Source organism: Numida meleagris, chromosome 1 (genome assembly GCF_002078875.1).
Source record: "Numida meleagris isolate 19003 breed g44 Domestic line chromosome 1, NumMel1.0, whole genome shotgun sequence".
Lineage (NCBI taxonomy): Eukaryota > Metazoa > Chordata > Aves > Galliformes > Numididae > Numida > Numida meleagris.
The window spans coordinates 136,861,163-136,887,480 of record NC_034409.1 but is presented as its reverse complement, the minus strand read 5'-3'; the positions used below and the strand labels follow the sequence as shown (position 1 = coordinate 136,887,480).

General features: G+C 41.9%; 1 protein-coding gene and 1 long non-coding RNA gene across 2 annotated transcripts; both read left to right on the top strand.

Annotated features, from left to right (window-relative positions):
• RAB20 (RAB20, member RAS oncogene family) lies at nucleotides 1,722–25,606 on the top strand. Its single transcript, XM_021415229.1, has 2 exons — nucleotides 1,722–2,019; nucleotides 24,489–25,606. The coding sequence occupies exons 1-2, from the start codon at nucleotides 1,848–1,850 to the stop codon at nucleotides 25,007–25,009; spliced, it is 693 nt and encodes a 230-aa protein (XP_021270904.1). The 5' UTR covers nucleotides 1,722–1,847; the 3' UTR covers nucleotides 25,010–25,606.
• LOC110407483 lies at nucleotides 11,129–12,509 on the top strand. Its single transcript, XR_002443911.1, has 2 exons — nucleotides 11,129–11,263; nucleotides 12,031–12,509. It is a non-coding gene; the product is annotated as an uncharacterized LOC110407483 (long non-coding RNA).

Below are 26,318 nucleotides of genomic sequence, written 5' to 3'. Positions count from 1 at the left end.
TTAGGGAAATGTGGCAAGGGAATAAATAAACAGGCTCTAATTTTCTCCAGCAAAATTAGGCGGCTTTCATACTGCAGGATACAAGAAAGGCTGAGCTGCTCTGGTGCCACTGCAGTGATTCTTGGCTCAGGTTTTTTGGCTGGCACACAAGACTGACCTTCCTGCTCTCGAGGGGATTTTACTGTAGCACAGAAATCAGCTGGAGAATTCAATGTGCCACCCACCTCCATAAGCTGTCCCAAATGTTCAAATTCCAAACCATCTGGAGACCAACCATGGTGGCCACATCACCACACTGCCAGGAAGGGTAATGAGCAGCCTCACTGTAATTACATGGTATCCTCAGGTGCTCTAAAACCAAAACCAAAACAAAACAAAGATCCAGACAACGCCCACAGCCTGCCTAGGTGTGCTGCTATCCAAACAGGAACGTGTTTCACGTGATTTCCTGTCAAGTAATTTTCTATGTTCTTCATGCCCATACTTATCACCATGGGGACCTTCCAGCAAAACTCAAAGATTTGGGAAATTATCTTGCAACAAGCCTATACATCTGAGGGCTAGAGAGCAAATTACAGGCTCTTAGTGCCCCAAATATTGTCACCTAAGCTCTGTTATTATCTATATTGCATTACAGTGTATCGTGAGCTATTTGACTTGAACAACACACGTTGTAACGTGCATCCCTGGCTCAGTCAGTCATGTACTGTGGTGCCAGGCCCATTGGGCTGCCTGAATCTGTGATCTCCTTTATCTAGTTAATGTTCGAAAGTCACACTGCCATCACTGGGAGCTGCTGGTGACACTCACAGGAGTCCTCACCCCGACTGACTCCTGTTAGCCTGAAACACACAAGCTCAAAAGTGCAGGGATACAGGTCTCTGTTTCAAGACACTGCAGAAAACATCTGTTAAGGGCACTGTGTTCTCTTTTTTGTAGTACATGTTATTTATTATTAACTAAAAAACTGCTACTGCATCTGTTTTCTGTCCTAACTCTTCTGTATCACTGTTAGAAGCTATTGATATCTGTTCTTAACACCAGAAAGAGCTACATTTCAGCGGTACATCAGTAGCAACTCAAGTACAGCAGAACCTTGCTAAAATACAGAGATGATTATTTTAAGTGCTCCAACCGCTATGACTTAGTAGCGGAAGCACTGCTGTAAATCAATAATCATACTTAAGCTTTTAGGTCTGTTTTTATTATGTGGACAGTAAATCAGTGCATGAGGTAGGAGCGCACACAACGAGGATCCCTCTGCTGGTACGGGCTTCCTGCTTTCTCTTTCTGCACGGTGCCTGCCATTCGAAAGAGTGGAACCTGGAGAAGATCAGCAGCTGATCGTGTAGTAACTCTTCAGCGTACTCTGACAGCTGCTTCCCTCCGGCCGCTCTCCCCGCACCCCCACTCCCACCACGTCCTCTCAGGAAGTTTTCTGAGTTGCTGGCAGGAGGAGGGCCGGTTCAGGAGGGGCTGTCTGGCTCTGTGGGGATGCGGTGGCTGCAGCTGTGCCCCCAGGCTGGAGCGGGGCTGAGTTACGGCAGCTGGCCGAAGGCCTGCAGGACACCGCGGCCCGTCGCTCCCCGCCGGGCAACGCAATCCCCGGCCGGGCCGGGTCGAGCCTGAGGCCCGGGCCCGCGCAACTCCCGCCCGCGTCCCTCCCCCTGGTGCCGGCCGGGGGAGGAGCGGGGCCGGGCCGGGCCGGGCCGGGGGGAGTGGGAGGAGCAGCGAGGGCGGCCGCGCAGTGGGGCCGGATCGCGGCGGCGGCTCCGGCGGAGCCCCGAGTCGGTGCTGCCCGTGGCGCGGCCGTCCTCGTCCCGCCGCTTCCGGGGCCCGGCGGCGCGATGAAGAAGCCGGACGGGAAGGTGGTCCTGCTGGGGGACATGAACGTGGGCAAGACGTCGCTGCTGCACCGCTACATGGAGCGGCGCTTCCAGGACACCGTCAGCACGGTCGGCGGCGCCTTCTACCTGAAGCAGTGGGGGCCGTACAACATCTCCATCTGGGACACGGCAGGTGGGCCGAGGGGCTGTGTGGGCGGGATGGACTTTCTCCTATACGCCCCGACCTCGGCTTGCAGAGGCTGCAGGGGCAGGGCTCCGTTGCCCGCCCGAGACGGTTCCTCACCGGCAACGGGAGGAACGCAGCTGACACGTTCTGCAGCCCTGCGGTGTTCCATGTGCCTCTCGGGGACGCTGGGGAGGGAAGTTCGCTTGCTGTGTCACTTCGTGTCACAGTCTAGTCCAACATGGCTTTTCCTGTGCCAGGAGCTGAGAAGGAGGAAGAGGGGGAGCGAAACTGCTGAAGAGTTGCGTGGAGACTTTTTGGAGGGCGAGGAGGAGACGTGTAGGAAATCTGGCTACTTGGGCTTTAGTTTTTGCGTTTCTTAGTCTATTACTGTGATGAAAGCTCTCTACCAGTAGCTCCACTGAAGACCCGTCTCACCAAGAGGATTTCCTTTATGATGATCTGCCTTTTTTTTTTAAAACTTATATAATTTTGCAGTGTATTATTATATAGTATAGCTGAGGCTGGAGCAAGAAGCCGGAGGATCCCCCGAGCTTCCTTTCAGCCAGCCAGGTGAAGCACCCAGGTGGCTTCTTGCTTGGAGCACTAGGTCAGAGCTGGTTGCTTCCTGGCAGTCGGGGTTCCCTCACACCCCACGGTGAGTGCTCCTGCAGTTTCCCGATCCTCAGCAGGACTTCTGAGTCCACATAGGCAGAGCCAGTTGAAAAGCATCCAGCACTGGGAATGCCGTAATGCGTGGTCCCCACTCTCCTCTCTTGCTGGGAATTAGTGTTGAGCCTGCTGTCCTTTCCCTTGCCTTCTAGAGGTGCTGGCTCTCGGGTGGTCTCACTGGTGACTTGTGTTCCTGCAGAAGGGTAGAAGTTCCAGAAATAAAAGATCATCTAGGAGATTAGAAATACTTTAGCACCACAATGTGAGAGAATTACAGTTCAATATTTGCACCTGTCTTACCTTCCTGAATACTGAGTGCCAACACCAGATGTCTGTCTTAGCCCTGCAGTGTTCCAGCGTTCTGTTACGCTTACTTGAACACATAGTAATTGAGAAAATTAGGACTAGAAAATGAGGGGGTGCTTGGCTGTAACTGCTGCATTAGCTCAGTGCTCCAGCAAAATGTACAGTTATACAAAGTTAACTGTACTTGTATGTACTTATAACATGTAATGTCTCCCTTGTACTAAGGGACATGGCTTGTGGGGAAATATTGGTGGTAAGTGAATGGTTGGACTGGATGATCTTGGAGGTCTTTTCCAACCTTGGTGATTCTGTAAGTGCATGGTCTAATTTTCGTAGTTCACATTGTATTCCATATGTGAATGTTGTGGTTGTTTTTTCTTTTCTTTTATCAATGCTATTTTGAGCAGTTACCTACATATAAGTTCTCTATTTTATGTTCTATTTGGACAGTTGTTATTCTGATATGGATTAGGCAGCTGGCTGTAACAAGGTAAGCCTTAATACAATGAAACTTTTTTTTTTTGACAGTAGTAGGCTTCATAGAATAGAATCATAGAATCATTAAAGTTGGAAAAGACCACTTGAGTGATAGATGAGTTTATCCACAGTAGCAGTGATGGATTGAGGGTTAAGTATATGTGGATGTTAATACTACAACAGTTGGAGTGCTGATCTGAATTATTTAACATATGTATCAGTTTTACTAATCACTGTTGATCTTGCATTACTTCTTGATCTATTATTCAGAAATATCTCTCATTTTTTCCCCGAAATTATTAAAACTGTGCTAAAAGGTTTAGAGTGTATGCTGCTGTATTGTTACTGCTCAGTAAGTCCTGGAAATGTGCACATTCTGCCAAGTTAAGTCTGAAGAGCAAATGAACTATTCTAGATGGGAGTGTTCTCTTGGCTCTGTGTTCACACCCATCCTTATCCTGGAAAGATCAGCTTCTTAGTCTAATCTATATCTTTCATATTCTTATCCGCAAGCCTTGTAAAATGGGTGTGCAGAAGTTGTCAGACTTGATTTTTTTCTTTTTAATGTAAATGCTCCCAGTAAATAATTCAACATTTCCAGTTTTCTGATCTGATGATTAAGAAAAGTCGTTTGGATATTGCATCCAACTCAAGGAGGCAAATAAGCTACACATGGAGGCAAATAAGCTACACATGGAAGAGTACCTGAGAGAAGAATTGTTTGCCTTGTTCTTGATGCTCCTTCTAGCCGTCTGCTCTTGGCTGTTTTCTCCATTGTCAGAGGCTTGGCTAGATGGCCTTGTGTCTGACCCAGTGTGGCTGTTTTCTTGGAGTGGATGCTACAAATTATATTTTCTGTTTGAGTCAATTAATTGAAAAGAATTTAGAAAACAAAACCAAACAAAACTATGTGCTTAAACTATATGAAAAAAAAAAAACCACCAACGGAGAAACTGTGAACTTGTGGTGCATTTTAGAGAACAATTCTGCTAGATACAGACGTTGTCACTAAGGCACTCGAGTGTATGCTTTGAGACCTTCCTAGTGGCATGACTGAAGAAATAATTTTCATAACCAAGAAACTTCAGCAACAACGTCATCCAGAATAAGTTCCTCCTGCGAAAGAATTGGAGGTTGGAGACTCAAGGACGTCAAAGGATGTGTGCATGTATATATGTGTGTTTATATATGTTTATATATATCTATAACATTTTGTGGACAGTGGTGACAGCAGTTACAAAGTAATCCAAAACTTCCTGCTGGGTGTCAGTGGCATGCAGCGCTGAGCTAGTATGTAGCCTTTTATCTCTGATACTGCAAACGTATCCTAAAGTTCTGGTGGCCTCAGCCCTGCTCTGCTTTTAAAAGTGCATGGACTATAAGAATAACAATTCTATGGGAGTGTTTTCAGGTGCATTTTCTGATGCCTTAATATTTCAGAAAGAAGAACTCATTTGTGTGTTAATTTTTGGTCTCTTTAACTTGATGCTTGTTCATCTAACAAATTAGTGATGCTCCCAGAAGCAAGATTTTTTAACTGTTAGTTATCAGTGTCTCCTGTTTTGGTGTCTTGGATCAAAGCAGCAGACCAGTAAATTAATCACAAGTATGCCATAAAATTCACTTTGTGAATGAAATGATTGCATTTTAAGACAAGCTGCCTTTTGAATTTACCAACAGAGAGTCACGCAGCATGATAAAGAGGAAACATAAAAGTTAACTGGAAAAGCAAAATTCCTTTATTTCCCTCCTCACATCTTAAGCCAGCTGTCTGAATGGGAGAATTGATTTCACTTCTTCTGTGAGTATTCAGCTACCAGGGAGGTAGAGTTTAGCTGTAGTGGACTAGTATCAGGTTCCTCCCTCATTCAGTCTTTGTGCCTCTGGACTTTGATTCTTCTTTCTGTGTAGATGTGCGCTTCCTTCTGCACGTTTTTCTCCCAGGGAGCAGGAGACTGGTGAAGTTCTCAGGAGGAACATAGGTTGGTGTGTGACTCACTCCTTTGGAGTACAGGACTAGCCCAGATAGTTTGGTCTCCCTGCTGCCCCAGAGGCTAAAGTTACTTGGTGTGAACAACTTGAAAATTGGCTGTAGTTAAGAAGGAACTGTGGTCCTCTGTCATGCTGAAACAAAACAGTAGAATTAAAACATGTCTTTTCTTTACAAGGAGGAAGATTGACATTAGCAACTCTGTTCTATATTCTGCTGTTTCTCGCTTTTGGAAATGGAGGGGAGAGAAGAAATTACAGATGAGGTGGTTACTTAGGTTAATCAAAGCTGAAGGTGACCCTGAGGCAGGAGAAAAGCCTTGCTGCACTGGGGGTAGGGTGACAGTAGCAGTTGAGAGTAGATCTTGATCAACATGCAATGAGGTATGTTGGAGGAGGTTGTTTGTTGGAGGGATGTAGGAGATAGCACCTCAAAAAGTATCTTGAGCATCACGGGTCTTTTAGTGAGGAGTACTGCTCTGTATCTAGAACCTATGAAGCAGGTTCAGAAGCAGGAATGAAGGTGTAGCTTTCAAAACATCCATAGAAGCATCATTTTGTTGTTGTGAAACATTGCACTAGGGGATTTTTTCTGAAATGAATCTTGTTTGAGAAGAGTAACTTGGAAGGTGATTTTAAAAATGTGAAGAAATTACGAACTGTGCAGAGAAAGTCATGAAGGAGCTTCTATTTTTCATGTCCCCCAAGGTAAGAACATAAGGGTATGCAAGTGAAGTCAAAGGCGACAAATTCACTGCTGCTGGAAGAAAGTGCTTTTGTGCGCAAATTCAGTAAAAATTTGGAAATACCTAATGACGAGGAACTGGGGGGGGGTGGTGGTGGGGGGGACAAAAACAACAAGAAGTGGGAGATAAAATTAACACACTTTGTTTACTCAGCTACGGCTATCTCACTTTATTGAAGGAGCAATTTTGTTTCTAGTGTTTATTTCTAGTACAGACTCCTGGGTGGCAAGTTGTTGGGGAGGGTAAGCCATTTGTTTTGTTCAGTGTGTTTGATACAGGCCAAGATGAATGTCATGTCTGAACCTCTGTGGTAACTTTTGTATTCAGACTCCCACGTTAAATGCATGCTTTGCATGCGGTATTTAATAATAGCAGGCAATGTGACTCCACTGGTCTAGCCAAAGTGGGAAATGACTTTATGGTTCAAGGAGACTCTTCACATTGCATCGGTAACCTGAGCTTTGTGCCTGGCTAAAGCTGTGTTGTGTTGTGCCACTACATTGCTCATGTTCATTGAGCAGTAGCTGAGGTTTGCAGTGTTAGAGTCCTTGGTACCACCTCAACTTCTGTAACAAAAGATGTTGTCTTTGTTTTCTGATTTGGGCTGAAGTGAGGCTGAGTGTTAGAGAACAAGTACGTATTCATGTCCAGTCTGTGGAGCATGGCCCGTGTTCTTGTTTTTACCTGAAAATTTTGCTTCTTGGCTTTGCCTGATATATATGAATTTGTACAAGCCCATGTTTTAAAGCCCCAGATCCTAGGTTGGAGCAGTACAAGAATCTTCATAATGAAGAGCTTGTGTCTCTGGCATTGCATCCTTCCTTCCCTGCTTACTGAAGTAAGAGGTGCATTTCACAGATATCGCTGTCAAAACTGAATTGATGGCTGAAAGGTGAAATTTAAGTGATACTGTCTGCTTCATGACAATACCAACAAAATCTGTGAGAGAGAGAGTGGCGTAAGAGAGAAATGGCTAGACAGGCAATGGAAATGAAATTTCAAATGTATGAAAATTCATCTTCCTGGTGGATCAGAAGTATGGTGGGAAACATTGGAGAAAATTTCAGAAGGATGTCCACAAACTGAGTTATTTGCTTCAGTAAATTAGTCTACTAGTTGGGGATGCACAAAGGCTTAAATAGCTATTCTGTGCAATAAAGCAAATTACTAATGCCCTATTATGCTCTTCATTTTGAGCTTAATATCGGTCATCTGCATGCCTGTGCTGCCTATTTCAACAGTGTTAGGGTGGAGGGGAGGACACGGGGATGAAACATTAAGGGATGCTTTTTTCCCCTTGCATAATTCTCTCTTCAGCTGGGTAAATAGTGGTATGTAGAGCAGCAGAAACCTTAGTTTGTTGTAACATACAGGTGAATGTGCATCAAGTAGAGTTACTTTGTACAGTTCTGGTCATTTCTGAGGTACCAGGCACCAGAATGAAAAACAAATAGTTACTTAAAATTAGTATTGTATGTTTAGGTACCTGAACTTAGGCAGTCTGGATTGTGGTGTTGTCTTCTCTTGACTATGTAGTCTTCTTTCCTTCAGAAGGAAGGTTACAGTGGGTGTTTAAAGTATGGGTAGGCAACTCGTTAGTTCCATAGCTTTCCAACTACTTTGAGCGTGGTGCAGGTTAGCCAACTAGTTGTTAGTTCTGTAGCTTTCCCATTTGAGCACTTGTGTATGTTGAATGCTCTTCTTGTTTCATCCTACACTTAGGTACACGCTGTGGTGCACAAATCTCAAACCTAGGGAGGCTCACAGTCAGTTTGACACTGCTTTGGCTGAGCTGCTCCTGGTAGTTGAGCTAATTTGCGTATTTTTACTTCACACTGCAATTACATATCATAGTTTAGTTGTCTGGTGCAAAACAGTTGTTTGGTACGGTCTTGTGTTGAAGCCTGTAGCCATGTGAGCTTCCAGGAGATTTTTCCTATGGCATTGTTTCACTGCTGAACTGAAGGTGAACTTGGTCATTCCTTGTCTGAGTCATGCTGTAGTGTTGCAAAACATCTAAACAAGTAACCTTTATTTGGGTCTCCATAAGGAAAGATACTGAGTCTGTGGTGGATACATTTGGAGCTGTTAGAAATTATGGAATAAAAAGAGTCATAGTTGTCTCCCAAGTCTGACTGATTAGATTTCTTTCAGGGGAACATTGTGCAGAACATCCTGAGATAAGATCATTAGATGTCAAACTTTTATAAATTACTTTCCCTGCTTTGCTCTTGTTACAGTACGTAACTTGATATGCAGATGTGCAGTTCTAGAAAATGAGATTTGAACTTGGTGATTAAACTTAGTTTATCCAAGTAGTTCTGCTGAGAGCAGAGGTGGTCAAAGGAAATGAATTATTTTTTTTTTCCCCCTCTAGATTCGACCAAAACTGTCCATGTAAGCAAATTGCCAGGCTCCATTCAGCACAGGAGATTGAGGTCAATATCTCTTAGGACAGCCAACTCAATAAGCGTATACAAGATGTTTCTAACACTATTAAGCTATTTTGGTATGGAAAAAACAAATCCAGAAGAGATCCTCTTAACGTTGTTTTTAAGGGGAGGTAGATCATTAGATGTGAATAAATATTCAGCTGTATCTGTCCCATCTCTTCGGAAGCTGACTAGAGTTGAAGTTGCCTTTGAATGGGCAATTGAGGAGCCGGTCATGGAAGGATTCTGCTGACAGTCTGAAGACCTGTCTGAGCTCCAGTTTATTACTGTTTTATATTTATAAAGCAAAAGGACAAAAATGTCTATTGAACTTCTTCCTTTTCAGCAAGTTCATTAGAGGAAAAATACATCTCAGTCTAGTTTGTAATGTGGTGGAAACTTCATGTACAGGATTCCAGGAGAATTGTTTATAACTTCCAATACTCAAACTGATTAAAGTCAGAAACTGTCTTCCTGTGAATTAATGCTTCTGTGCTTTCAGGTTCTTTCTGTTTGTTATCAGTGAGAGCCCACCTCTCCCCACTGCTTCAGCTCTTTTAGATGCTTCTTTTTTTCTGTCATGAGAATAACTCATCATGTCCTCAACTACAGAGAATACCATCATTGTTTTTTTTTTTTTTTTTTTTTTTCCTGGTCTGCAGGTTAATGAGTTTAAGACTGGAATAATTTTGTTCAGTAAAAAGTATCTGGTACAAATACTCCCTGTTCCCTCAGCCTCTCCTGTCCTCAGTTGATCCAATGGCATTTCTTTCTGTAATTCATTATGTGATTTAATATTCCTAACCACGGTTTTTGTACTTAAGAACAAAATACAGAGAAAAGGTGTTTTCCAGTCATCCAGCTGCTCTTGTGTACTTTGTTTAAAAGTAATGGTTTAGTACTGCTGAAATAGCAAGGACGTATTTGTTTTACCATTTGCAGCTGATGACTACTGAAGAACTTTCAGTCATATGAATTATTCATCTGTAGATGTTTAAATATTTGAGATTTTATTCTTCTCTTAATTATATTTGTAAAGGAAAGGATGGCTTAGGCTTTCAGGCAAATGTTGTTCCTGTAAAAATGTTAACTAGACATCTCAAAGAAACAGCTTGTTAGGTGAGGCAAGGTAAATGAAGTGTAGTACACCTCATGAAAGATGTGAAGAAAAAGTTAAGCACATTGAAACAACCTCTAAAAGCAAAGAAATGTCTGAAATATGTAATAATTCCTTTACATGGAGTCAACCAACTCTGGATACCTGCTTACGGTCACGTTCCCAGTGCACCAAGCGACAGCAGTGTAAAAACGTGCACACCTGGTGTTGTGTCCTGGTTGAATTGACCTTCATGGAGCTCTCCTCCCGTGTCCCCAGGGGTTTGGGCTGCCCGACTTCCCTGTCTGGCTGCACCTTGCGACACTTTATGCAGTGGCAGTTCTCAAAGTTCACTTTCTGTTCTTCAAAGTGATGTCTGTCATCTGCGTGTACAAATCTGTTGTTACTCTCTCATTAACTGCTGAAGTTAGAAAGAAAGAAGGCTCTTGGTTATATTTTAGGGGGTTTTTAGTTTGTTATTTGTTTCCATTTCTTCTGCTGCTTTTTGCTCTCAAAGACAGCAAACATTTTCTTTCATCTAAAAAAAACAAAACACCAAAAAGCGGAGTTGTGACAGAATCTATAGTGGTTTATGGATTTAAAAAAACCAACCACAAAACAAGCAAAGAGAGCTCTACGCAGTTGAGTCATCACCTTCCAAGCTTTGTAAAAGGGATCATCAAATCTCTTGGGTCAGCGCAAGTGGGACACATTTTAAAAAATAACTGGTGTAATGAGGCTTGCTTTTTTTTTTTTTCATCCTCTCTGAGAAGGTGTTAAAGGCTGTTGCTTACTTAAAAATAAATCTTTAGTGGTACTGAAAATGTCTTGGACCACTCACCCCTCCCTGGCCCGTGACCATATAATTGCTTCTTATTTTTATTTTTATGAGAACAAGCACTCTATCAGACTTTCTGTAGGCCGTCAGCTTTCCCTCCCACAGCAGATAGCTCTATGTATCATGCTCCTATTGTTCCCCTTATCTCCTTTCCTCTTTTAACATTCTGTGCCCTTGCCGTGTCATCCTGCTCAACTTCTTGGTTTCTGTTAAACATTGGAGGCCCAGTGGCCATGGACTAGATGTAGCCTCTTCTCTTTAACCTGGAGATGCTGCCTCATCTACTTTAAAGTGAAAAAAAGTTTTTAGTGTTACTCCCATTGTTCCAGGCTGGGTAACATTAATAAGAAAAAATCAGTTTTTAGTGTACCTGTTTTATGCTTTTTGTTTCTTTAATTAATGTCTCCTCACAGTGAGTACTAAATATGCTCTGATGAGTCCAGACAGAGAAGCCTGAAGTGGAACTAGAAGGAAGAAGTGCTGGAAATGCAAAGCCACATCTTCACCAGCATGTGTTCTGAGAGCAGAAGCCTCGTGCCCTGTGATAAAGGTTATCTGAATGCGGTGAGCCTCTCCCATAGGAGCCAGGAGGCAGCTGTCTGGCACAGCCCTGTTTTTGGTGCTTGCTGAGGATAGCCCTTTGGGTCACTGGGACTTCTCCTGCTCCTGATGAGCAGCAGCTATCCAGAGACATCTGGTGAGGAAGAATTCAGCTGAACGGAAGCTGGTGGTGGGTAGGAGCAGTTGTAGTTTTCTTGAGGATAAATTCTGCATGAATGAGTTGCATATGTTCTTAGTTGAGAATCTACCTGAAAATGAACTGATGTTGAATTGAAACAAATAATGAAGAGCATGACTGTTGAGTGAGACTAGGCTTATGTCCCCTGTTACTAATATGAGTTTATCATTTTAAAAAAGAGTTGATTTTTATTCGCTTTCCAGAATCATTCTACTTCTACCCATTTAGCAAGACTTTAACGTTTTTCAAATTGCTAGCAAAGGCAATTTGAAGAATAGAATCATAGAATGGCTTGGGTTGGAAAGGACCTCAAAGGTGATCTAGTTCCATCCTCCTGCCATGGGCAGGGTTGCCAACCACTGAATCAGTAAATAAAAAAATCAATCTTAAGTGCTAGAAACCAGGAGCTAACATACAATTATCTACTACAGTGGGGTTTAATTTCACCTGAAATAAGAGGTAATATCAAGTATGTGCTGGGGCAGGCCATCTTTGGATGCCTGCTGTTGATCTGATAACCACAGCTTCCTCATGCGGCTCAGACAATTGTCTTACTCATGTGTGCAGGAATCATTTCTCAGTGTTACAACATGTGATGCAGAAGGTCACTACTGACAAAAAGGAATGTCAGCCCCCAAATGCGATTTTTTTTTTTTAAATGAAGCCTGGTCTCTCTATTTTTTCAGAATTTTAATGTTTTTTATTTATTTATTTATTTTCCCCAGTGGTGAACAGTTGTGACTACTGGAATTCAGCTGCTGTCTTGCACTAATTTTTGATTGTAAAAGCTCATTCATAAGGAAATATTTTAGCCCTCTTCTTTCTGTTGCCTATTCCCAATGAACTTGGAAATGCACAGGTAGGATAAAAGATTTATGGAAGTAATGCTTGAGGTACTGTTCAGATATGATTTGGTAAGTAATTTCATCTCCAAAAGAAACCGTGGCCAATGTATTCAGGGCAAAAGCATCCCTTTCTATATGCTCCAGGGTGCCAGTGTCTGTCCCAAACAAAGCCATGCTGTGGGTGGTGCTGCTGTCCTTAATTAACACATATTTGTTAAGTTTATGGTATTTCCTCACTCAAAAAATGGTATGATGTATCATACTGTAGCGACTTGGTGTGTATGTGGTTACTCTTCAAAAACAAAACAAAACAAAAAAAACAACAACAACAACAAAAGAACAAAAAACTTTATGGGGAATTTTGAAGATTAAAAAACAGGTTGTAAAAAGAACTAAGGCAAAAGCAAAGTATCTAATGAGAAGGCTGAATAACCCAGGTGAACTTAAAACAGGAATAAAAATGAAGAAAAACAGGAAGCATTTCTCATCTGTGAGGGAATAGGCAGACACCGACTTGCTAACTGTCTTCCCAGAGAGCTAATAGGGGTTCAGATGGCTTTTTGATTTAATTGAAAAGGAGGGTGATCTCAATTAACCCGACCCAACTCTGATTATTGTTTTAAATATCACACCTGTATCAATGTTTGCTTGAGCGAATTGGAAGCCAAGTTGACTTGCCAGCTCCTTGTTGAGCAATATGAAATACCCAACGTGTGTGGAGTGACCTCCAGGTCCCTGAGCTGTGCTAAAACAAACCCAGCCGTGCATTCCTGCCTGAGCTAAGGACCACCTTCTCCTTTTGGAGAGCAAACATTGAGAGGGATTGTGGGTTCTGAAGATCTCCTTTCTGCAGATAAGGAGCTGGTACCAAACTCTACACACAGAGGTGGGGTGATCTGTGGTGCCTGTTCCTCTGCGGGAAGCAGTTGTAAGGAAAAAGTATCAGTTTTCAGGTACTGGGAAGGAAAACAAGCTACTTTTAGAATGAATCCTGTGGCAAATGAATTGCTCTTCTGCTGGAGTGACATTTCTTTGAGGTGACAAAGCAGCACTCCAGAGGGTTTTATGCAGAAAGGACTTCTTGCACAACCCAGGGCTGTCTTGCATGGCCGGAGTGGTTCCACACCCCCCTATGTAACTGGCCTCCTTGTGTCCTTTGCTGTGGTTTTTTTTTTTTTTTTTTTCCTCCTGATGGTTTGCTTTTTTAATCAAGCCTTCCTTTAAGAAGGTCATTTGCAAAATGACCAGTTCTTTTGTTAAGTAGCAATTTGAAATTGTCTTTTAAACATAAAGGAATTTTACATTGATGCTTACAGTTCACTTACTCAAAGTCAAATTTCTAACTTCAACCTTGCTGTCCTGCTCGTGCTTTAGTACAGCTGTACAGAGGTTCCTAATTTTTGTTCTCATGTGCTCCACCCCAGTTTTAGCAGGGTGGTACTGATGGAGTTGGTAGAGTGTTCCCTTTTAGATGCAATGATAATGTTGCAAAAATCTGGCATTGCCTCATTTCTTTTGCCAGACTTCAATGTTTAGCTGAAAAGTCTTCCTCTGAAACATCCCATTTTTGTAGAGAAACAGATAAATACTGCAGGCTTTTTTTTTCTTTTCTAGTTTGTATTGCAGATACACTCAAGATATGCTTGCTGGGCTGGCAGGGCAAGGTCAATTCTATTTTTCATTTACAAGGCACTGTGCTTCCAGACAGCTGAAAATATGTGAGCTGCTCAAAGCTTCTGGGGTTCTTTTCTTCACTTTAAGACTAAACACAGATCAAGAGAAGTAAATCAAATGAGTGGCTTCAGAAAATAAGGCTTGTCTAGATAAATGAAAAAGTTACATGCAGTGATAGAGGTGTCAGTGGGATCTTTAGCTGCAAATATGGCTGTTTTTGCAGGGCTACCCAAAGTTTTTGTTGGCAAAAAGCATGCTGAATACTACAGTTAAGAACATTCTTCTATGTAATGTTTTGTGCTATAATAACTTATGATTTAAATTTAAATCTTTGGGTAAAAAGCATGCAGAAAATTGATCTGTCTATGGGGACTTTGATTTTGAAATTAAAATTCTTGTGAGATCAGAAGCTTGGACTTGGCTATATTAATAGAAGGCTAAGTTTTCATTTACTCTCATCAGCTACAAGAATAATTTTGTATGTGTTCATGAGAACCGATTCCATTTTGCCCCAGAAAAGTTGAAATCATTTCCGGGTCTAAATCTTTTAGAGAAGAGAGATTTTCTCTGATAGCGTTTATCCTTTTTATAGGAGCTGTGCAGTTCCTTTGGCTGGTGAAGGCCTTCCTAGCGTGATATCATGAACGTGCACTTAGTCCAAAGACACTCAACTTGTAAGCCTCTGTACAAAAATAGGCAGCCTAAACAAATACATAAGGTTGCAAGTGAAGGCTGCAAGTTGATGACCAATCTAGATTTTGTTCAGGCAACAGTATGTATTTCTTACAAAGTCCATCGACCTTGTAGCAGATGGCAAACTGAACTCTTGATATTTTGTGGTGTCCTGGAGCCCAAGAGCTATTCTGAGAAGTTTATGAAGTGTAGAGGGCGAAGAAAGCTGTGAAGGATTTAAGTGACCACGCAGCCTTAATGACACTGTTCTGTGGCCTTGGTTGTAGAGTAATACAGGAAGGTACATTTTTTTTTTGGAAGAGGGTGTTTCCTGAACTTCTTAAAAAAAAAAATTCAGTCTGAAAGCTGAAATATAGCAGGTTAATTTGTGGGATATTAACTTCTTTGGCTGGTTTATGAAATACAAATTCTTCCTCCATCACAACGTGAGGGCTAGTGAAATTCTATCATTATTGTTATGCAGGAGATGAGACTCAAACGGGGATTACGTTTACTTATCTCTGACTTTACTCTGTGAATCTTTTTCTTTCCTCTCTCCTTTGTTAGCTCCATCTCTTCCCTCCTATGCATGTGTGCAATAGCTCTGTCTTTGGGAACCAGTAAATGGAAGTCCTCATTGCCAGTTATGGAATGAAAATTTTCAAGGCTGGGTTGAGTTCCTGGCTGAAACTGAATAATATGACTGAGTAATACAAGAATTGAAAAGATGACTGAGTGATGTTTATTATATCTGAGGTGTGGATGAGAGGATTTAATCAGCTTTTTTAATACTTCTGTGACTTAGCGTACTCTGAGGGATATAATGGTGGATTGCGCTGCACAGATGTAAGCTGCTAGGCACCCACTTTTAGCTGCCTTTAGAATAAGAAGCTTTTACTTCAGATCTCATTTCTTCCTGTCACACTGTTAACTGTCAAAAAAAAAACAACAAACAAACCAACGGTTTACGGGCATTCGGCCCGGTTCCGTGACGAAGGGGACGGGGGATCCATGGGCCCACACCCCGGGAAAAGGGAAAAAGGGAAAAGGGTAAGGAGATGGCCCCGAGAGCAAAGAACAGCGGCAACAATCTGAGGAGAAACAAACTAATTTACTAAATAAGATATCGGAATGCAAAACAACATACTATAATACAATATAATTACAATTTAAGCTGATAAATCCAATACAGAGAGAGAGAACGTCCCAAAATCAAGGTAGGCCTTACTCTACTACCGACGATAAGACGGCTGGAGAGCAATGTGCTGCCAAGATGAGAGACGGCGGAAAAAGGGACGAGGTCTCGTGATCTGCAAGTTTTTGTACTGCGAGCTTTTATCTTTTCCCTCCGGCTGGAAAATGGTAACAGAGGGGAAAAGTACTGTGGGGACTGTGGTAGTCCTTCTCTTCTGAGAACTAGGTACATCCACTACATAATGTTATGATGTGGAATACCAATAACCGAAAATCATGAAACCATGACAAAACCAAAACAGAAAAGTCCCCAAAACCTAGCAACAATCCAGAGCAAACTTTTACCCATTATTTTCTGTTGTTGATTCTTCAAAGGTGTGCTGTGAGTTAAGCTCGTGTCTTTTGAGTCATTTCTTTAGCATAACAGAAAAATGTTAGACTAGGCATTTATTTTGGAGCTTCTGCTAGTGAGCATCTAGAAAGATAACCTCAGAGGGTACTAAATAAAACTAACCCTGTAGCAAAAGTTAACATTTTTTTCTTTTTTGATATTTTTATTAAGTGGATTTTTGTGCGTGCCTTTTTGTTGCAACAAGACATCATCTTCAGCCGAAACTCAGATGATCTGGTAGATTATTAACTGGCTCCTTAGGGCATGCGACTCAGGGTGCACTATGTGGATGTGGTTTTCCACGTCCTTTCCACTGTGTTATTTGCCCTAACAATAAAAGGGCCATTTAAGTGAACTTCTTTGAAATAATTGTTTTATGTGAATTATGTGGCACAGTATCACTTCTGAAATGCTAATCGAGTTGATGTTTTAGTAGCCATTAATCAGTTGATTGAAACTGCTTGACCAGTTGGCACATTTCAGTCTTGAGGAGGAAGTGCTGTCCTCAGAAGGATGGAGGTGACAGTTCCCCAGCTGGTGAGGGCTGTCATGGGAGTGGCTGTGCTATTATCACTCTGTGTGCATGTAGTAAAAAAGGAAACAAAGCCAAAATACAGTTACGAGCACTTTTACTGCATGGAAACCGTAAGAAGAGAAACAAATTAAGCACAGTTGCTGCTATTGTTTGTTTTAGCTTGCTGGTAAGGTGACTTTCCTTTGTAAAAGGCTAGGAGTGAACCTGAATCTCTAAAGAAATATAAGAAATGTTAATATTATAAAATTATTAATCCTCTTAAGAGAATGTTCCCGTTCTAGAAGGTATGTGACATGGCTACAATTTTAGGGCAAAATCTTGTACCTGTTTCGTATTTGACCATCTCTTCTGAAACATGTGCTGCAGAAGTTATTTATGGTGTACCAGTTATTTTTAGTTATTATATTTAAAGGGGAGGAGGAAGAAGTAGGCAAAGAAATCAGGTTATAGCCGTTTTTGATTAAATGAATTAATATTATTTAGTTATAGAATGTACTGAACACCCCTAGCTCTCTCAGCTGGTCCTCATAGGAGAGGTGTTCTTTCCCTTGAATCATTTTGTTTACTGTTACTGTAGCAATAAATAGCACTTATTCAATTATTCTATCTCCTTATTAGTAATAGATGCAAGTAGTCACTACATCTCAGCTGATCCTAACCTCTTTGCAGAATAATGAAAATGTAATCTGTAAGCAATTAAGAGAAAAACAGAATGCAGTTGTACACCTATCACTTTCACATACTTTTTAACGTAAAGATTCATGAATGAGTTCATCAGTATTTCATCTGAGCATGGGCATCTCTGAAGCATGGAGGAGTTATTGCTTTTATACAGATATTGCAATTTTCTTTTCATATAGCCTGCAAACAGCAGGCAAATAGCGAACCAAAACTTACCATTCATTTTCTTAACGATTCTTTTGAATATAGTCAGCCAGCAAGAATTATTTTTGGTGTGTCTGTGGTGCCGAGGTAAGGAACGCTACACCTGTAAGCTCCGAAGTGGCTGCACAAATCCTTCCTGCAGCAACCAGGAGCAGCATTTTCCTTGGCAGCATCTCCAGGCTGCTGTGCTGATACTTGATGTGAGGGCAATGTCCCATGCACTCAGGGCTGTCCGGCCTCCTCTTTTGCAGCAGATCCATTAACAAGGCCCAGGTTACAGTGAGGGAGCCTTTTCCCCCATCTCTGAGCTATTGCTCAGACCCAGTCACACCTTGAACATCACAAACTTGTCGTCTATGAATACCTCAGGGTGACAGCGGCTGCAAACTCCCATGTGCTGACTGTATGGTTTCTGATGCTGAACCTTGTCTCCTAAGTCATTTAAGTGTGAAAATAACTTAGTAAAGACCAGACACCAAAAACAGTGCCTGAGCGGTTACTCTCTTGCAGAAAGAGAAGTGTTTTTTTTTTTTTTTTATAGTTGTAAACTAGAAAGGTGTCTTTTAGAATTCACACGCTAAAGGAGTGTTGTATATGCACTATGATTAACATACCATTTCATCATCTGAGTAGAGCCAGGGCAGTTTTGTCTTCCTTCAAGATTTTGACACTGAGATCACCCAGATATCATGATCCCAATTTCTTGTCTTGCCGAAGTAAGAGGTGAGTGGTTGCTCCTGCTCATGTGGCTTTCTTGCTCACACCCAATGGCTGTTGTGCAGAAAGAGAGCTTTACAGGCCTAAAATGATTTGTATTTATAGAGTGGGGATGTTTGCAGGATATTTGTAACCTCAGACTCTTTCAGAATTTGATGTTTGTCTTTAAGTCAAAAACATAGAGCATAGAATCGTAGAATATCCCAAGTTGGAAGGGACCAATAAGGATCATTGAGTCCAACCCATGTAGAGATTTAAGGTATAAGGGCGACTCTTCTTGTCTTCTTAAGTCTTCCTTTAATATGAGACAAATATCTGACTTTAGCAATTAGAGTAAGTTACATTTGGAGATGCAGTAGGCTTGTCCCAGTCATTCTACGTTGAGATCTCTTTCTTGGCTGTTTGGTTTTGGTGGGTTTTCTTCAGAGATGTATTGAATAATTTTCCTTTGTTCTTTGTTCACGCAACCAACGCGGCTGTTCTTTTCTTCTTCCCCACGTAACTCTTTCTACTTTGCAAGATGAAAGTGAGACCCTTTGGGTATTAAGATCTGTAATTTCCCGTGTTTAAATTATGTTCTTTTTTGGCTGAGGTATCCATACTTCAACTTAATAACTTAAATAGTAGCTCCTGAAGTAGGACACAGTTCACACCTTGAATGTTGATTAACTTCTGAGCAATGAGTAGTAACAAAATAAATGCATCTTGATTTTCAGTAGAGTGTGAGGTCTGTTGTGTTGTGTTCTGAAGCTTCCATACGCACAATTATGTTCTATAATATAACACTGTGAATGTATTCTGCTAGGTAAAGGTGGAGCTTAAATGAATGTTCTGGTTACTCAACATTCAGTGGCTTCATGTTTTTGTTCCGATTGTTTTTTTGTTTTTTTTTTTTCCCCCAAAGACTTTTATTCTATAGGGTATTTTGTCTGGGAGCAAAACCAAATGTTGGCATTTCAAATGGATCGGGAAATCATGTATTCAAACAGCTTTTGGGTATGTAAAAATTGAGCTATCCACTGTTTTCAGACTCATTTGTTTCCACTAATTCCTACTTATGTCCTCCATGCTAATCCTTTGTGATGGAGAGCTTTACTTTTATCCCAGGTAACCACAAGCACAGTCCAGTTCGTCTTAATAAAGTTCCCGACTTCAAGGGAAATGTGATAAAACTGCCTAGAAGGAATAAATTTCAGTATTGAACGAGAAGTGAAGAACTTTAACTTCATCAGTGTTAGAACTCTACAGCTCAGGTCGCTTGTTGACAGGGGAATTTTCCTGAAACCTTCAAGGACATTATTGCTTGTTTTTTGATAGTCTGCATATAGCTTAGTGTACGTGCACAAACAGAAATCTCGGTTTCTAGCCAAATTGTTTCCCCTAATGTCATTTAAAGGGTCATAACTTTACTGCTCTATCTGCAAACAAAAGGAAATGTGTTTTGTAAAGAAGGATCTTTTTTGTCTAGACTTGTGATCACACGGATGGTCCTGCAGAAGCAACTCACTGGCGTCAGGGTCACCCTTTGAACCTTCTTCTCACTGCAGCTGAATCCTCATTTCTTTCTGGTGCTGTTCTCTGAGCTGTCTTGTGGGTATCATACTTTCTTTTTTTTTTTTTTTTTTTCTTTTTTCCTGTCTTGGTTATCTCCTTAGGGCACAATTCCTGTCTCACTTTGTACATGCTCGGATTCAGACCCTCTTTGAAAAAAGAATTAGAAATCAAAAGGGAAAACCTAATGGATACCTTATGTTTGTGTTAATTCCTCTCAACTTCTGTTTAGATTATAATCCTGCTTAAACTACAGTGAAAAGCCCTGGAAGAGATCTGATTCTGTGGACCGTCCCCAAAACTTTCTTGACAGTTTTGCACTCTTGTTAATTTTAGATACAGTACTAATGTGCTTCTGCCTCTCACGTTTGCCTACTTTTCCACTCTACGTATTTACTTCAGAAACTCAGGCTCCTTCCAGACTTTGCCATCAGAATAACAACATCACTTTTTTTTTGTGGTGTTTTATTCCCTCAAGACCTAAGGTAACAGACTGCTTTGCATTCTTCTGTGTGCTTAACACTGAGAGATTTCAAACTTGTTCTTCCAGTGGAGGATTTCTTGGGAGTATGTGTGGGAAGTTGCATTGCTTTAGAAGGTGCAGTGAAAGCCTTTGAAGAGGTGGTAGATGAGAAACGGCTTCAGATCTGTCTGGAGGATATCTTCTGCCCTCTCAAACATCAGCAGCACTTCAGAGGCTGCTTAGGCTCTCACCCAAGGAGCAGCAGGCAGGGTGCTGTGAGAGGCTGGCTGGCTAAGCCTGGGCCTCTACCTCAGCTCTTAGCAGTCTTCAAATTGAGCCTTGCTTATTTCTCAGCCTGGCCTCCTTCGAGGTCTGCTTTTCCCTTCTTTCTCCCACAGATTCCTTATGAACTTTGTGGTACTGAAGTCAGTTTGGATTTTGAAAGTGCTCCTTGGCTGTGTTGGTCGTGGGTGTGTGATGCCTCCACCACGTGTACTTGCTGGAAGAGCCTCTGAAATACAAATGCTGCTTCAGATAATAATATGCCTACAGGGGTTGTTAAACTGCTGTAAATAAGGCAAAATGTGAAAATGAAAACGAAAAATGGAAATTAATTTTGGTTGCTTGGCTTTAAAAGTTTCCCTGTTATTATTCCGTTGTGGTTGATTTGGTTGTACTTGCAATTCCTTTGATTGTAATTATTTGATATCATTCCACCAGTCTTCTCTCTTGCTCTTCTTTCTTTGCAGTGGTGAAATTGCTTAATTCTTGGAGTCGGTGTTTACTGTTTAAGTGAGTTGACTGTGTAAAAAGACATGTTGGAGTGGGACCTGTTGGTTCCAGACCAAGAAATAACCAGCCCTAAGAAGGGGTGGCTGACTGCTTTAGCAGGGGATTGGACTTGATGATTCTCAGAAGTCTCTTCCAAGCCCTACGATTCTGTGACTCTGTGCATTAAGATTTTTCGCATTATGTCTGATGCTATTTTGACTTTTATTATACTGACTGACACCTTGAGAATAGCTAAGACACTAATTTAAATGCTTTGGGCGGTTCTGGGGATGTTCTGCCTACAAGAGTGTTCCAGCCCTTGAGTGCTGCAAGCCATGTGTACGAGGAGACTGTGCAGCAGAAATGAGTTACACATTTTTCTGCATGTTTATGTAGATTGTGTTGTGTGGGTGAGTGAGAAAGACTGCCCATAATTCCTCTGATATAATTAATCCCTTATGCAAAGCAAATTCTTCCTTTTGCTTCCCCCCCCCCCTTTTCAACAATATGCTAGTTGTAGAAACAGTCAGTTTGTAGTTAGAATGTAATTGTGTCATAGTTTATATTATGCTGTACAAGATAAGATTAGCATACAAATTGTATAAAACAAGCAATAGTATTGTTCTACTATTCAGTTGCTGTAGCAAATGATTTTGGGGGCTGGATTTTATAGCTTAGGCATCTCAAGTGGGAGAACAGGGAGAATGTATGTTCCATTGTGGCTTCCAGACCACAGTATAATCGGGATTTTGAGGAAAACAAAGTAGGTCACGGCAGAGACTTCTGCTGAAAAATAGGAGGCTTCTAAAGACTCAGCTGTAGTGCGACTGAAAGCACAAATGTGGACGTGGGATTCGAGTGAAGAGTGGGAGAGCAGTGACCTCCCCTACACCCCCCATCTGCCTCGCCCTTACCAAGCAAGAGCATCTCTTTCGTTTTCTTTTTCAGCCTCTTTTCTGCTTTCCACGTTCTGGGTTAAAGAACTTCTTTTTGCTGGAGGAAAACAAATTTGAAGTTACACAAAATTGCCTAGATGCAGTTCTCCATAAACTTATGGAGAAACTTATAACCTCAGGAAAGCCTAACGCTTTCCTGAACGCCGTTCATTGAACTGTTGACCGCTGAAATATCATATGACAGTAATTTCCTATTATTCACTGTGTAAGGAAGTATTTTAAAGTATTTAACTACATGTATGCTTTTTTTTTTTTTTTTCCCTGAGATATCCTCATTTTCTGCATTAAGAGAAAGTAATAGCGCCTACACATGAATTTATAGACATCCATTTATACTCTTTTTTGGTCATTCACCAGCCTGAAAGATTCCACTGTTTTTACTCACACAAAGGCTTTCATATTTCTGAGCATCCTCATCTGTGCGAAGAGGTTGTGTGAAAAGAGTCGATCCATTATGATGATTAATGTTTGAAAGAGTGTAGTTGGAGCCATGTTCTTGGCTGTCTCCTTTTCTTTGTTTAGTCACAGTTCTGTGTGGTAGTGACCGAAGGTTGGCCCTGATGGCTGTTTGAAATATGGTGCATTTGATCTTTTTCTTCATCAAGTTTTGGGAAGAAAAGTGAAGGTGCTGGAGCAAAATTCCATATGCTGTTGATGTATAGGGAAAGTTGCAGTTCCCTGTAGGAAAGGAAAACACTGTCTTGCCTCTCATTCCCATAGTCCCTTTGCAACTACTGATGAACACTGATTCCTTCCCAGTTTTGTCTTCCAAGAAACAGCTCTGAAGGAGACCAGCAAGGCTTAGCTGGAAGTGCTGTTAAGATACTCACTGAATGATGAGGAGGAAGAAACATTTTGCTATTAATTATCAGTTATTGAGTGATGATCAAGACAAGTAAATTGAAAAGTAAATTATGGTTAAAGTGAAATTAGGATTCATTTTGTTGCATTTAATGCACTAAAAAAGTACAAGTACTTATGGTGGGACAGATATATACCATGCCATATACTAAAGACCAGCAGTCTCTTCCTTTAAAGCCAGTGTATGTAAGAAATGGGGATGAGTAGCACAGGTCTAAACTGCTTGCAAAATCACAATCACAGAACTGTAGGAGTTGGGAGGAACCTCTGGAGATCATCTAGTCCAAGCCTCTGCTAAAGCAGGTTCCCTAGAGCAGGTTGCACAGAAAATGTCCAGGCAGGTTTTGAGTATCTCCAGAGAAGGAGACTCCACAGCCTCTCTGGACTGTTCCAGTGCTCTGTCACCCTCAGAAGGAAGAAGTTCTCTTTCACATTCTGATGGAACTTCCTGTGTTCCTGTTTGTGCCTGTTGCCCTTTGTCCTGTCGCTGGGCATCACTGAAAAGAGCCTAGCCCCCTCCACTTCACCACTGCCTTTTAGATATTTGTAAGTGTTGATAAGATCCCCTCTGCCTCCTCTGCTCTGGGCTGAACAGCCCCAGGTCTCTCAGCCTTTCCTCATAAGAGAGATGTTCAAGGCCCTTGTAGACTCCCACTGGGCTCTCTCCAGCAGTTCCCCATCTTTCTTGAACCAGGGAGCCTGGAACTGGACACAGTGCTCCAGATGTGGCCTCACCAGCACAGAGTAGAGGGGGAGGATCACCTCCCTCAGCCTTCTGGCCGTGCTCTTTGTAATGCATCCCAGGATCCCATTGGCCTTCTTGGTCTCAAGGGCACGCTGCTGGCTCATGGCCAACCTGTTGTACACCGGGACACTCAAGTCCTTTTCTGCAGAGCTCTTTTCCAGCAGGTCAGCCCCTAACTTGTATGGATTTGTGGGGTTATTCCTCCCAGGTGTAGGACTCAACACTTGCCTTATTGGACCTCATTAAGTTCCTCTTTGCCCAACTGTCTAGTCTTGCTGACACACCAGAAGGCTGTGCTGCCATTCAGCCATGCCTCCTTGCTCTGTATCATCAGCAAACTTGCAGAGGGTATGCTCTGTCCCTTCATACAGGTAATTGATGAAGATATTAAACGAGACCGCAAGATCCTGAACTCCACTATCTCGTTGTTGCTGCAGCCAAGGCTGCCACCAACTCTCAAAATCCGAGAAGTGAATTGCTAATTTTGATCCAAGTTTTCAAACTCTATGTGCTTGGAAAGCATATATCAAGTTTAGTTAAGAATTCTAGCAGAGTTCAACACAACAGAACTTACTTTGTGTTTATAAATGGCTGGATAGATGAAATGGGACATGTGGATGTGAGCAAGGCGGTCATTCATGGGACATGAACTAATACGCAATTTTTTTTGTTTTTCTTTTTCTTCTTGCAACTGTGATTGCTTTGCCACTCTTTCATTATTGCTCGTCTTTACAGATTTCTTGCTCTGAATTAGTGTGCATTGAGCTGAGCTGCTCTGTGCCACTGTTGCATTCTTAAGGAAAAGAAAGTGGAAAAAAACTAACCATCGTGTGAAATTAGCTTAAGTTTTCCGAAACTTTTAAACTTGTTCAGTAATGCAGCTTCCTGTACGCTAACTTATGTTGCATTTAAACCTTTGCCAGGACGGGAGCAGTTCCATGGCCTGGGATCTATGTACTGCAGAGGAGCAGCCGCCGTCATCCTGACATATGACGTGAACAGCCTGCAGAGCCTGGTGGAGCTGGAGGACAGGTTCCTGGCGCTGACGGACAGTGCCAGTGCTGACTGCATCTTTGCTATCGTTGGGAATAAAGTGGACCTCAGCGATGACTGTGCTTCGCCGCCTGATGAGAACAGACCTGAGAAGGCCGTTGCTGGCTGCAGCTCGAAGGTGCGAAAGCAAGTCCGCATGGAAGATGCCATTGCGCTCTATAAGAAGATACTGAAATACAAAATGCTGGATGAGAAGGATGTTCCAGCAGCTGAGAAAATGTGCTTTGAGACCAGTGCAAAAACAGGATATAAGGTGGACTACCTCTTTGAAACTGTGTTTGACATGGTTGTACCAATAATCGTACGGCAGAAAGCTGAGGGGCCACCGCAGACTGTAGACATTACTGACTACAAACCGGCCAAAAGGACAAAATCTGGTTGTTGTGCTTGAACAGTTACGTGGCAGAAAAAGGGGGAGGCAAACAGAGGGGTAACAAGTGCAGTGCTTGCAGCGCACCAGAAAGGAGAAAGCAAAGAATAAATAGACTGTAATGGCTTATGTGGAAGGAAAAACAAATAAAAAAACCCAACAACAACCCCAAAACAAAAATACGCCACGGAGTCTCCTGCGCATTAAATGTTTCTGGGAAACTCTGTGTATGAGAACGGGAGTGAAATGATGGAGGAGGATGTACCACTTTCCAAGGGCTCCGGATGCAACTTGTGTTGGAACATTTGGCAGTGACAATCATTTGAACAGTTTCGGAGAAGTCTTACTTTTAATGACTCGCCATTTCATGTTACGTGGAAATGATCTATTTGTATAATCTATGCAGCTTTCAAATGGTTATCATCTTTTCCCTTGTGATTCTGACTTTGGAAGACAGAATGCATGGTACTTTTTTTAATCTTAAAAAAAAAAAAGAAAATCCAGGTATAATTTATATTTGTAGCTAATAAAGAAATTACTGTCTTCTTATGTCAGATCCTACATTGTAAGAGTCAGAAGCTGTGCTATTAAAATCACTGCGGATATGTACTGCTAATATGGAGACTTTGTTACTGTGAATTCTAATGTGAGCTTTCATGTACTAACAAGCAGCATCGCAGACCTTGCTGCTTTACCTAGAAGCTGCAGGAGGAAGTTTTCTCCTTCATTTGTCTTCTATAGTTCTTTTTCATAGCTAGCACAGGTGGAATGGGAAGATGAACTCCCTTTGTACAATACAAAGTGCACGAAGGAGTGCTAATGAGGTGCGGGGTGTCTCTTCTGCCTGCAGTAAGGAGGAGGGGCTAACACTTCATACTGCTCCTAGAGCTTCCCAACCAGTGTCCCACACAGATGCTGAATAGTGTACATATCTCCAGTTCTGCAGGTTCTTCTGCTGGGTCTCCTTCATCTTCCTACAGATGCGTCTGGCATCGTTTCTCAGAACTAGAAGGTTAGCTGTTTATGTGCTTGGTTGTTGGCTTTCTCTGTCCTACCCAGTTCATGGTTGTTTGGTACAGAGGAAGACCGTTCCCAAGTGAATGAGGAAGTATATTAGTATTACTGAGTATATTTTAAACATTTCTTCACGAGTGTCGTCTTGAGCAGATTAGCTCCTTCCCATCAGGGTGGAGGTTGAAATAGCTTTATTTCCTGCCTGCGAGTGTATGGCAAGAGCACGTACATAGTGGGTCAGAATGGCATGTGAGAAAAGTCTCTGTCACATTTAAGGGTGTCATCTTTTGGTTTTGGTTAACAGCTGCTGATCTGT

Bases quoted from the DNA above. Each gene is read 5' to 3' on its own strand.
- RAB20 (XM_021415229.1), top strand. From the start codon at position 1,848: ATGAAGAAGCCGGACGGGAAGGTGGTCCTGCTGGGGGACATGAACGTG. The intron at 2,020-24,488 runs GTGGGCCGAGGG...AACCTTTGCCAG, and splicing joins CTCCATCTGGGACACGGCAG to GACGGGAGCAGTTCCATGGC.